Below are 13,216 nucleotides of genomic sequence, written 5' to 3'. Positions count from 1 at the left end.
AAATAACAATATCATCGGCAAATCTCAAGGTTTTGATTTCCTCTGTTTGGATTTTGATTCCCTTTCCAAATTCCTATTTGATTTCTTTTACTGCCTGTTCTATGTAAATATTGAAAAGGAGGGGGGACAAACTGCAGCCTTTCCTCACTCCTTTCTGGATTGCTGCTTCTTTTTCAAAGACCTCGATTATTATCACTGCAGACTTGATTTTTATACAGATTGTAGGTAATTCTTCGTTCTCGGTATCTGATCCCAATCACCTTCAGAATCTTAAATAGCTTGGTCCAATCAACATTATCGAATGCCTTTTCTAGATCTACGAATGCCATGTACGTGGGTTTTTACTTTTTGATTCGATCCTCTAAAATCAGACGTAAAGTCAGGATTGCTTCACGTATTCCTACATTTCTTCTGAAGCCAAACTGATCTTCTCCCAACTCAGCTTCAACTTGTTTTTCCATTCTTCTGTAAATAATACGTGTTAAAATTTTGCAGGCATGATATACTAAACTAATGGTGCGGTAGTTTTCACACCTGTCAGCACCGGTTTTCTTGGGAATAGGTATAACAACATTCTGCCGAAAATCGGATGGGACTTCACCTGTCTCGTACATTTTACACACTAAATGGAATAGCCTTGCCATGCTGGTTTCTCCTAAAGCAGTCAGTAATTCAGAGGGAATGTCATCAATTCCAGGTGCCTTGTTCGTATTCAGGTCTCTCACAGCTCTGTCAAATTCTGACCTAAAAATTGGGTCTCCCAATTTCATCAGCATCGACAGCCTCTTTATGTTCCAGAACCAAATTATCTACATCTTTACCTTGATACAACTGTTGGATATGTTCCTGCCAGCTTTCTGCTTTCTCTTCTTTCCCTAGAAGTGGCTTTCCATCTGAGCACTTAACATTCATACACCTATACTTCGTTTCTCCAAAGGTTTCCTTGATTTTCCTGTATGCAGCATCTACCTTTCCCAGGACCATACAACCTTCGACATCCTTGCACTTCTCCTTCAGCCATTCTTCCTTAGCTACCTTGCACTTTCCACTTCATTCTTTAATCGCGTGTATTCTTTTCTGCCCTCTCCACTTCTAGTATTCTTGTATTTTCGTCGTTCATCAATCAGGTCTAGTATCTCCTGAGTTATCCACTGATTCTTAGTTGATCTTTTCTTCCTTCCTAACAGAAGACATAGTGCACGATAAACACTACGTCCTGTCAGCAAAGGCATCTCTAAAGAATTACACACGGAAAATGTGTTCGTACACCATATCCAGTCCGAGACGTTTGTTCACTTTTCAATACTTCGTCGGATTCCCGTTTGCCTTTATTATTGCCTGCAGTCATCGTGGAATGGAAGCAACTAAGTTCATGGTAACCGATGACGCGATGTTCTTCCATTCTTCCAGTACGGCAGTTTGGAGATCATTCCTGTTGGATATTACCCTGGAACGCAATTTTCTGTCCAATATCTTCCATACTTGCTCTATCGGATTAATGTCGGGGGAATGAGAGGGTGTAGTAAGATGCTTTGGCACATTGTAAAGTATCCACATCTTCGTATTATGGGCGATGTGTTTTGGATCATTGTCCTGCATGAACATGATATGTTCCAAACCAAGTTTCCTAGCACTGGGTAAAAGATGTGTTTTGAGAATATGTATGTAGCATTTGTGGGCCATGGTTATATCTATAAAAAACAAATTTCCAATACCGGCAGTACTCAGGACCTCCCCCCAGACAAGAACGGAGTCCCCACCATGTTGACTGTAGGAGTGACATTTCTGTGTTCGATTTTCACCACGCGAATCTTCTCCCAACGGAACCAAATACGTTATATTTACTTTCATCGGCGAAAATCACACGCTTTCAAAATTCGTCCGTCTTATCCACATGTTTTACAGTGAATTCTAGGAGTTTCTTGCGGTTCCTTTCACTAACAATAAATGTTCTCCTAGACACTATCATTATACCCTGCTGTTTCCACGGTATTTCGCTCAGAATCCGTACATACCTTAATGCCCCGCTTCTCCAACTCGGTAGCAATCTGAGGGGTACTAGTTTTTGGATCCTTTTTCACAGTTCGAACAATAAACGTCCTGTCCCTCTGGGACGGTACTTGGAGACGACCGCTTCTGGGCCTGTTCGGTACATCTTTAGTAACACATTACCTGGCAATCATTGATTAAACTGTCGACTGAGGTCGATTGATTAATCGCGAAATGTCAGACAGGGACTGTTTCATTGTGAAGCTTGATAATTATTTTCCTTTCCTCTTGTGTTGTTTTGTGCCCTTCTCGCCCCATTGTGCTTGTCTGAACCTTGTGTCAACTGCAGGCGTACATAACGATTGTGCATGGACTGCAGTACTCGCGTGCCACTGCATGTTCACGGGCCTGGAAAGGGCCCTGCATGTGACTACAAGACCCATTTATTGGTGTACGAATACTTTTACATTTTCAGTAGCATTAACTTTGAAAAGTTTGGTAATACAAGAATAGATTTACAGCTAGTTAAACAATATGCTCTACATACTGACCAACATAATGCTCTTGTAAAAGAAATCGTGAAATTTGACTACGTGTTCGACTTCTCGAAAAAAATAGTCCATGAAATTATTTCCGCCATATATGAAAAGAGATTGAGTCCTGAAGTACTAAAATCGGCAACATTATTGTGACAATACCAGCAACCTCAGCATCTGCAGAAAGGAAGTTTTCTGCGCTAAAGAGGATAAAGTTATATTGCCGTTCAACGCAGACACAAGAACGTTTATGCGGTTTGGCATTAATGTCTGTTGAAAATTCCTTTCTTCGGAAACTTCTGAAGTGTGCCGACTGCAACTTCATTGACGATGTCTTCAAGGAATTTTCATCCCAAACCAGACCTTTCAACTTAACCCCTGTGGGTGGGGGCTATAGAATAACACACACGCCTGCCTGTCGTGAGAGGCGACTAAAAGGGGTCCCAGGAGCTCTGAACTTGGGAGCGTGGGTTGGCGACCACGAGACCCTTACCTGAGTCCTGGCATGGCTTACACTTGTGCCAGGCTCCTCACTTTCATCTATTCTATCCGACCTCTCTTGGTCAACTCTTGTTCTTTTCCGACCCCGATGGTATTAGGTTCCCGAGGGCTAGGGCGTCTTTCATTTCCACGCCCTTCATGGCCCTTGTCTTTCTTTGGCCGATATCTTCATCTTTCGAAGTGTCGGATTCCTTCCATTTATTCTCTCTGATTAGTGTTATATAGAGGATGGTTGCCTAGTTTTACTTCCTCTTAAAACAATCACCACCACCATCACCTCTCTTCATATACAAATAGATAAGATTAAAACATCAAATGTGTTGTTTACTAGGCTGAGTGGTAGCGCAGTATGCGCCACTTCTGTACACTCTTAACATAAGACTGGCCACAAACAATCTCCAATAAAATACATTACAAGTTCGAACATTAATACACATTCATATTATGCCAATCTTTATGTTAATAAATATCGTGTGACAGCATCTGATAATTGCAAATCAGCATAATATATATGAACTCTCATCGCTGTCAACTGTCAAAAGAATTCTCTCAATAACTCCCGAGAGTGAAAGTTACTCAAAATTTTCGAACTGATAACGAGCATGATTCTTAGTGACCATCTTTACTGATCGACATTGCATTCGTATAATCCATCTTATTGCTGTTACAGAATCTCATGTCATTGGAATAACTTACCAAGGCGGTTGTTTAATACATTTCCAATTCCTTTGAAATCATTTATGAAAAGGCTAGGAAAATAACATATAGGGAATCTGCCACCTGGACTACTGCCCTAAATGCAGATTAGTAGTGACTAATTGATTTCTAAAATACTCGCAGCAGGACAGTGAAATGTACTCACCCAAGAGGTCTATAGCGCTCTGGTGGTTAATGAGCACTACACAGCCTGAGTCTTGAACGGCATTCTCTAGCCCTCTCATCTCCCATCGCAGACCTAGGAGTTTGGAGATCTGCCGCGCTCCCCATGCTGGAAGTCTGCAACAAAGCAACGGAAGTCCTGTTACTTCCTACCCTCTCAGTACTGTCATCGTCTAAGATATACAGACGGCTGACAAAGACGTTTCTCATAGAAACACAGTAGAGAAGAGAATTTTAAAATTTCAATCATAGCCCATCTCCATGACTCCGTGTCAAGCGAGATTATGCCTGCTTTCCTTCAAATACTGTAATGACATGACATTCTGTAACAGCAGTGTAGTGCCTATCAGTTCAATTCTTCGGTGCTAGATGGCTATCATATATTTTGCGTATGTTGCCGGCGCCAACATGAGCAACGCAGACACCACGCCCCTGGTGAACGACTGGCAAAAGGTAGACGGAAAATTTAACCTAATTATTTGTGCAAAATTACATTCAACTCCAGTGTGTGTGAAATACGAAGAGAGAAGTGTACAAAAGCAAGCGCGCAAATGAACATTGATGAGTTTAGCATTGAAGAAGCGAAGAAAAATTTCCGTGCTATCTACTCCATTAGTTTCAGACACAATTAGGCTACCTTCTTTGTAACTTGCGTCTAGTGACAGCTCTGATCGAGTCTTCATGAACGTATTGCGCGTGCGCACAGGCTTTCGGAAAAGTTCGTGTGGACTGTGCCAGCCCTCGGAAACTTTCGTATTACTCTGAAGAATTTATTTCCGTGAGATGTAATGTTGCAAAATATTGATTTCTGTATTCGTGTGTGTATGTTTTGCAAGTGTATTACCCTTACATTCGACAGCATGGGTATACCATTGGCGGGTGGGGCAGGGATCACCGGGGACTTCCACGGCCCCTCCCTTTTGAGAAAAAAATTATTGGTAATATTTTCTTTCCTTTAATCACTTTAATTTAATAACCAAACCCCCGTAAAATAAAGAAAATTCACATAGAATTAATAAGTAGACCTAATTCAAATGTATTTGTTACTAGGCCTGATTTTTCGTAAAAGTAAAAATAAAGTAGACAACATGGACAAAAAAAGAAAACTGAAACAGACTTTCAACTTATTAGGTCGTGTTACGTACATATATTACGTGCTGAAGAGATGTTAAGTACAGAACAAAAATGGACAACCGGACACCAGTGGGATCCGAACCCACAACCTCCCGATTTCGCGTCTGTTGTTCTACCAATTGAGCTATGGTGGCCTAGACCATCTTTTTGTTCTGTTGGAAAGGATCTAAGCTACAGGTCTGGTACTACTGTCATCACACTGTAGAGTGCGTTTAAGTCGCCCGTTGAGGACCAAGTCAATGAATATTGAATTTTCACGACCACATTGTAATCGAAGATAATCCTTTTGGGGAAGAAACAATTGAAGCTGGTAACCACCTTACCTCATCTTTAGGTGCAGTAAAACTAGAGCAGTGGACCAAGATAATAGAGGGACGAGATCTGACAAGAGACTGTTACAAAGCATGGAGACTACTCAAGCGCCTAAACAACGACGCAACGAAAATGACCGGCCATTCTAACATCAGTACAAACCAGATTTCACATAGCCGGGCTGAGTGGCTCAGACAGTTGAGGCGCTGGCCTTCTGACCCCAGCTTGGCAGGTTCGATCCTGGCTCAGTCCGGTGGTATTTGAAGGTGCTCAAATACGTCAGCCTCGTGTCGGTAGATTTACTGGCATGTAAAATAACTCCTGCGGGACAAAATTCCGGCACCTTGGCGTCTCCGAAAACCGTAAAAGGGTAGTTAGTGGGACGTGAAACAAATAACATTATTATTATTATTATTATTATTATAGATTTCACATCAGCTACTGCTGAATGGAAAAGCAATCAAGAAAGGAAAACTATGCACAACACGGAAAAACCAACAGCAAAAGAGGAACAACTTCACTATCCCTTTCAGTATGTTGGAAGGTCGTTAAAGAAAGTACGACTGGCAAGGCAGCGGGTCTAGATGATATCCGGTCCGAACATATTAAGAACTTGGGACAAAACTAAAGAATGGGTTTTGCAGTTTTTCAACAGTTGTATGAGCAAGTGCCAGATATCGAAGATATGGCGTAGGTCTATATTAACGCCTTACTGAAACCTGGAGAGTAGGACATTGTCCCAAAATATTTCAGACCTGTAGTGCTTCTGTGTCACCTACAAATTGTTCAAGAGATTGATTTTAAATCGTATTTTACGTGCCATTGGCCTATTACTAATACCACAACAGTATGGGTTTGTTCCTGGTAAGAGCCGTACCAGACAATTACCAAACCCGTAAGAACAAAGATGCAGTTTTGTGGATCTCGCAGCAGCATATGATACCGTCAACAATCAAATACTTCTAGGCAAGGTCTACAATATGACGAACGATAATGATGTTTAACTAGACTCCTCGCTACGCTTCTCCAGAACCGAAGTTTTTTTGTTGACTTCCAAGGACAGCATAGCCATTCGAGGATACAGAAAAATGGTCTACCCTAATGAAGTACATTGGCTCCGTTACTTTTCAATATTTAAACGAATGATCAGCTAGTATTTTTAAACACCAGAAGCTTCGTGTATACTGATAACCGTGTCCTGGCCACGCAGAGTACAGATTTTGAAACAGTTGAAACAAATCGAATGCCCTTGAATGCCTGTCAAGCTATTATAGTGAAAACCAGTTGAAACCCAACTGTACAAAAACTCAGGTGTGTGCTTTCCACCTGAAGCACGAGGAAGCTCATCGTGAACTCGATATAATATGGTCTGGTATCATATTACAGACATGTGACACTCCAAATACGAGGGTCGAGTCGTAAGTCATGGCAACTATTTTTTTCTCGCGAACAGGAGGCAATACGGAAAATCTAAGATAAGCATTTGGAAATATGGGCATGTACTTAAGCATAGTGACTGAAAACAAATTCTGACTCCAGGAAATTCCCGTAGGAAAGTGACAGAACACAGGCCATTGGTAAACACTGTTATTATGGTATAGGAAGAAAATATACAAGACTACGCACAAAGGACAGGTCTCCACTGATTACAGACTTTCGAAAATGATCACCCAAGATTTCCACTGTGCGTTGCCAGCGGTGGGGCAGGAGCTGAATACCATTCGCTGCATGTGTATCGCTAACGCATGTCACCTCTCCGAAATGCTGTTACGATGTCCTCTTTGTTAGCAAACCGTTGTCCACGTAATGCCTTCTTGACTTGGGGGATTAGATCACAGTCACTTGGTATGGCATTGGCATGCATTTCTGCCGCGGAGAACTGCTATTTTAATATATGCTCGTTGCTCCTGTTTGTTGACTTCCATTTTGTGACGCTTTCTCTCACACACTGAACATGGGGGCATGCTTAGACCCACACTGTTGTTTACATACACCATCTAGTGGCATCATACCCAAGTACATACCGTACGTTTCCAAATGCATCTTACATTTTCCGTGTTGTCTCCTGCTCGCGAGAAAAATAATTGCCATGACTTATGATTCGACCCCCGTATGCCTTCTATATTAAGAGAGGTGTTAACTGTAGCCCTGATAAAGGCTCCACTGTTGATATGTCTGGTGTGAAACGATCAGCCGCCAATGTTTCATTAGTTGACTGGCGTTGCCCAGGATACGCCCGAATGTGTACCATTCTCTTAAATTACAGTGTAAACACAATCTACAGGAAGGTTCCTTACTTGTATGCCAGGTAATGTACTACGCACAGATAACTCAGACCTGTTGCGTTTCTATGGCGCCACTCATAGGCAACGCAAACACATAGTGTTCCTCATGTAGTAGGTAGTATTCACATGCAACGCAGACCCACGGCGTCGCTTATACTGGGTTATTCACCTAACATGTTACACGGAAATAACATATAAACCATTAAAGATATCTGCATTCTGTTTTCGTAGTCCTAAATGGTACCCAGGGCCTTGTAAAATAACGTACTACTTAGTCTCATGGGGTAATTAATAACCGAGATATTGATACTAACTTCACATTTTTAAATGGAACGGCACCATTTCATACAGCTGGCCTAAAAGTTCAACTACATACAAGTTCAAATATGGAAGCATTTTCAAAATCGGACAGTTACGTTTTGAGATATAAATAAAAACTTCATTTGGGCTTTTGCGTGCCGCATCAGACGGCGAGCAGTCGACCAAGGACGTATTGACAAGCAAGTTGCCTCCTGGCACTGATTCCAGTCACAGAACGGATACCAGGCATGTACTGTAAACATAATGTGATGTATCGTAACATACCCTGGGTGTGCAACGTTATTGTATGACTGGCAAACACACAACGGGGACGGGAGATTAAAGTTGTTTTGTTTTGACATCCATGTGTAACAGGTTGCACTCAGTTTAGCGTCGTTTCCCACGGATGGGAATGGGAAGGACTTGGAAAGGACGTCGGCCGTGGCCTATTCCAAAAGGCACCTATCCGCCATTTGCCTGGTGTTGAACATGGAACACCATGAAAATCACTTTCAGGTTGGGAGAGGCAGGACTCTAACCTGCGCTCTCCCGAATGCGCGCTACTACAGTCGCGCTTGAGCTCCGCGGAGATTGATGCGTGTAAAATAAACAATAGTGTTGCTGCCATCTCACCACGATGAACTCTGAACATCCCACATAATAAGTCGAGCTGTTTGTCTCATGTCTAACCTATCCCAACCCAAATAATCCAGCATTGGTGACGCTGCTCCTTCGCATGAAAAAACGAGGTGTGCTTTGTACTGCACACACACACACACACACACACACACACACACACACACACACACACACACACACCCAAACAAACGGGGCTACATGACCACGCTGTCAAAGCTCCGGAAAAGAAATAAACAGCCGCGGTGGTCCGGGTTCAATTCCCGGCTCTGATAAGTAATTTAATTCTGGTTGGAGGGCTAGAACGGCTACATTCAGCCTCGTGAGGCAAAAACGGAGAAGAGGTGGGTTCGGTACCCATCTCAGCTATCCTGGAAGCGTTTCCGTGGCAAATGTCGGGATGGTTCCTTACTTACAACAACGGCTGCCTCCGTCCCAATTCCTCACCGGAACTACAAATACAGAACACTACTACAGACGCCACTATAACACATGTTATCATACACATCCTAACAGACATACCGTACAGACACATACACAAAGCACATGGGACTACACGACCACGATGCCCAAGCCCCGGAAATGAAATAACAACAACTATTCTCTATACCCCTCCGAGTGTCCGGAGAGGAACCCGAACAATAAGATGCATTACTGGAAGTGCGACCGTACAAGCATTACTGTTCTGGAGTAGACTTAGTGTTTGAAAATGTGGATGTTGACATGCAATCGCAGTGTGAATGACGCACGTCCTGCAAACAAATGAAAATAGCAAGGGAAGGTAGTATAGCTGCTATTAGAGGGCGTAGGAGGGGAAGGTCTTCTCCACCCAGTGTCGCACGGGCCTCATGTTACGTACAGTACAGTTTTGGAGTACGTCTGGAGTACTTACGCAATGCCCTACACAAACCAAGAGAAACTGGATATGCTGCTTCTGTACGGAGAGTGTGGAAGGAGAGTGTGGAAGGAGTTCCAGGAGAGCTTCGCAACTGTATGCTGAGAGGTATCCCGCCCGAGATCATCCGTCACACATGACAATACGTCTTTGCCGCAAGTTGTTGTAGAACGGACACTGGAATAATAATGTGAAGAGAAACAGGCGCACACCAGCGACAGGGTAAGATAAGGCAATAGGTGTTCTGGCGGCCGTCGCCCATAATCCACATACTTCCTCACACGCAATTGCGCGTGATGCCGGGATAAGCCAGGCAAGTGTCATTCGCATTTTACAGCGACACAAGTTTCATCCTTATCACATATCTTTGCCGTGCTGTTCTTTTGCAAGTACGGGATGACAGGAACTTCCTGCAGAGACTTATCTTCACTGACGAAGCGACCTTCAGTAACCATGGACATATCAACCTACGAAATATGCACTACTGGTCTTGTGAGAACCCACACTGGCTTAGGCAGGTGGATCATCAGCGGCAATGGAGTGTCGATGTGTGGTGCGGGATAATCGGCGACCATGTAGTAGGGCCATACTTTCTTCAAAGTACTTTAACGGGGAACAGATATGCCGAATTTCTATCTGAAGTGTTACCGGTTCTGCTGGAAAACGTACCCCTTAACATACGACAGGATATGTGGTTCCAGCATGACGGGTCTCCTGCCCATTATTCGCGTGTGGCCCGGCAAGTCTTAAATGAGATATTCCCCGGTCGATGGATCGGACGTGAAGGTGCCATCAGGTGGCCAGCACGGTCACCTGATTTGACACCGCTGGACTTTTTCCTCTGGGGTATGTGCAAGGACATAGTCTACGCGCAAGCTCCAACAACACCACATGATCTCAAGCGACGTATCATCGCAGCACGTGCTGCAATATCGAGGGAAACTCTTCGGACTGTGACATCATCCCTCGCGACACGACTTCAAATATGCATCGCCGTTGATGGTCAACATTTCGAGCACACAATTTGTGTATGCGGATCACTGAGACGCGCGTTTTCAAACATTACCTACCTCGTACCTTTATTGTTGTGATAATTCAGTCTCCAATCATTGACCGATTGGCCACGGGTGGCTTTGCCACATAAATTACTGAACTCGTTGCCAACACGGTCTCTACATACAAAATGTCCGCCTCATAATAATTACACTGAAGAGACGTTATGTTCCCGTGCCTACGCCCTTAGGATCATTTCCAATGAAGTCTACCTCTTACATTCATTTGCTTTTCTAGAAGGAGCTCTTCCAGTGTTTTGTGTTATGTTTACTTCTCAACTTATACAGTAGTATGCACTGTACACTAAAACCAGTGACAATTATAGTTTTCGTTATGTTCCTTTCAAGGCAAAGTACTTATTTTATTCCCTTTTAAACACATCAACCCTCCCTGTCCTGTCATGAGTTCGCCTGTCATACACACTTTGCAAACCCATCACATGTGTACGAAGTGCTTACATGCCTGGTATCCATTCTGTGACTGAACTCACTCCCAGGCAACTGCTTGCGCGTCAATATGTCCTTGCCAGACTTCACGCCGTCTGATGAGGCATGCAAAACCGCGCATGCTGTTCTTAATTATATCTCAAAAAGTAATTGTCCTATTTTGAAAATAATTACATATTTGAACTTGTACGCAGTTAAGCTTTTAGGCCAGCTGTATGAATTTGTACCGTTCCATTTAAAAATATGGAGTTAGTATCAATAACTCGGTTATTAATCACCCCATAAGTTAAGTAGCATGTTATTTTACAAGATCCTGGGTATCATTTACGACTATGAAAACAGAATGCTGATATATATAATAGTTTAGAAGTTATTTCCGCGTAACATGTTAAGTGAATAAACCTGTATAGTAGTACTAATCACAGTAACGTCCAGACCCGTGATGTTCCTTGAAATGCAGACAACCAGATGCTGAAACACCCCAGCGAGTGTAGCCTCATTTTTTCTCCTTGGGGTGTTCCAACTGAACCTGGATAGAGGGGAGCCTCCCTCATAGTGGCGGATACTATACATGGGTACGGTAAATCCATAGTCATCCACCCACAGACCCATGGTACTCTTCCCATAGTGGTACTAATCTCAAGAAAAGTCGACTCATGGTGTTCCTCGCGTGATGATTCTAATCACAGATAATCTCATGGTTCAATAAACAACATCCCTTTGTCAGCCCTTTTAGTCGCCTCTTACGACAGGCAGGGGATACCGTGGGTGTATTATTCCTCTGAGTCTCCCACCCACAAGTGATTCGCGATCACCCTGGATAAAGCACACCTTTCTTTAGCTATCTTGAAGAGTTGTTCGGTGCAGTTGATGCAAGCCCAGTCGTTGCAGTTTTGGAGCAATGTCATCGGTGATTTATAAGCTCCTCGGCCAGCTCACGCTCACCTATAGCTCTTCTCAACACTTCATTATTGTTTACGAAATCTGTCCAGCGTATTCTGAGCATTCTCCTATGTAACCACATTTCAAAGGCTTCTTATATGTTCAATGAGGAAGCTCTAACAGTCCAGCTCTACTCCATAAATCGTGATCAGACATAACATGCCAACAACTTTTGCCTGACTGAGATTTAGATTATTCGAAAAGAATGACCACATATTTTGGAAAGATGATCTGGAAATCTCAATACGGCGTGTAATCTCTTTTTTCAGGGTCCTGGCTGTCTGTTATGGTGCTGCCAAGGTATGTTAACCGAATTATTGATTTTATCTTTTGCTTATTTAATGAAATAATCATGGCGTGAGACCTGCGAAGAGAGGTCTGGTGCAGGTCTTTTGATTCGACGCCTCTAGGCGACCAGCGCGTCGTGATGAGGATGAAATGATGTTGGAGATGCCACATACAGCCAGTCCCCGTGCGAGGGGAATTAACCAATTATGGTTAACATTCCCGCCCCTGCCGGGAATCGACCTGGGATCCGTGTGACCAAAGGCCAGCACGCTAACCATTTTAGCTATGGATCTGGACATTCATGTTTGCTTCTACTAAATACTATGAATTTAGTCTTTATGGTATTGTGTTAGACCATATCTTAATTCACCGAGATGAATTCTATTGAGCGGGCTAAACTTAAAACTAGATATATTCATGTTTCATATCAACCTTTGATGATGATGCTTGTTGTTTAGAGGGGCCTAACATTAATTAATGTTATTTGCTTTACGTCCCACTAACTACTCTTTTACGGTTTTCGGAGACGCCGAGGTGCCGGAATTTTGTCCCGCAGGAGTTCTTTTACGTGCCAGTAAATCTACCGACACGAGGCTGACGTATCTGAGCACCTTCAAATACCACCGGACTGAGCCAGGATCGAACCTGCCAAGTTGGGGTCAGAAGGCCAGCGCCTCAACCTTCTGAGCCACTGAGCCCGGCGGGCCTAACATTTAGATCATCGGCCCAATATATATATATCTCAAGCTTTGGTACGTTTTCTATGCTGCTTAATATAATATGCCCATTTTGCCCATTGTGACTTATTTTAACGTTTAATAACGTAGAAATAAGCCTCCATGGCTCAAGCGGCAGCACGTCGGCCTCTCACCGCTGGGTTTCGTGGTTCAAATCCCTTTATGAGATTTGTGCTGGACAAAGCGGAGGCGGGATAGGGTTTTCTCCGGGTTATCCGGTTTCCCTGTCATCTGTCATTCCAGCAATACTCTCCCATATTTCATTTCATCTGTCAGTCATAAA

General features: G+C 43.2%; 1 protein-coding gene across 2 annotated transcripts in view; it reads right to left on the bottom strand.

Annotated features, from left to right (window-relative positions):
• The window catches only part of LOC136865979 (1-acyl-sn-glycerol-3-phosphate acyltransferase beta), a 301,468-nt gene that overhangs the window by 95,164 nt on the left and 193,088 nt on the right, over window positions 1–13,216 (bottom strand). For both annotated transcript variants that reach the window (XM_067142562.2, XM_067142563.2), the window contains exon 4: window positions 3,889–4,022. In XM_067142562.2, coding sequence (XP_066998663.2) covers window positions 3,889–4,022 — 134 coding nt within the window. The remainder of the gene's footprint in view (window positions 1–3,888; window positions 4,023–13,216) is intronic.

This window comes from Anabrus simplex, chromosome 3, assembly GCF_040414725.1.
Source record: "Anabrus simplex isolate iqAnaSimp1 chromosome 3, ASM4041472v1, whole genome shotgun sequence".
Lineage (NCBI taxonomy): Eukaryota > Metazoa > Arthropoda > Insecta > Orthoptera > Tettigoniidae > Anabrus > Anabrus simplex.
This window is presented reverse-complemented; position numbering and strand designations above follow the sequence as displayed.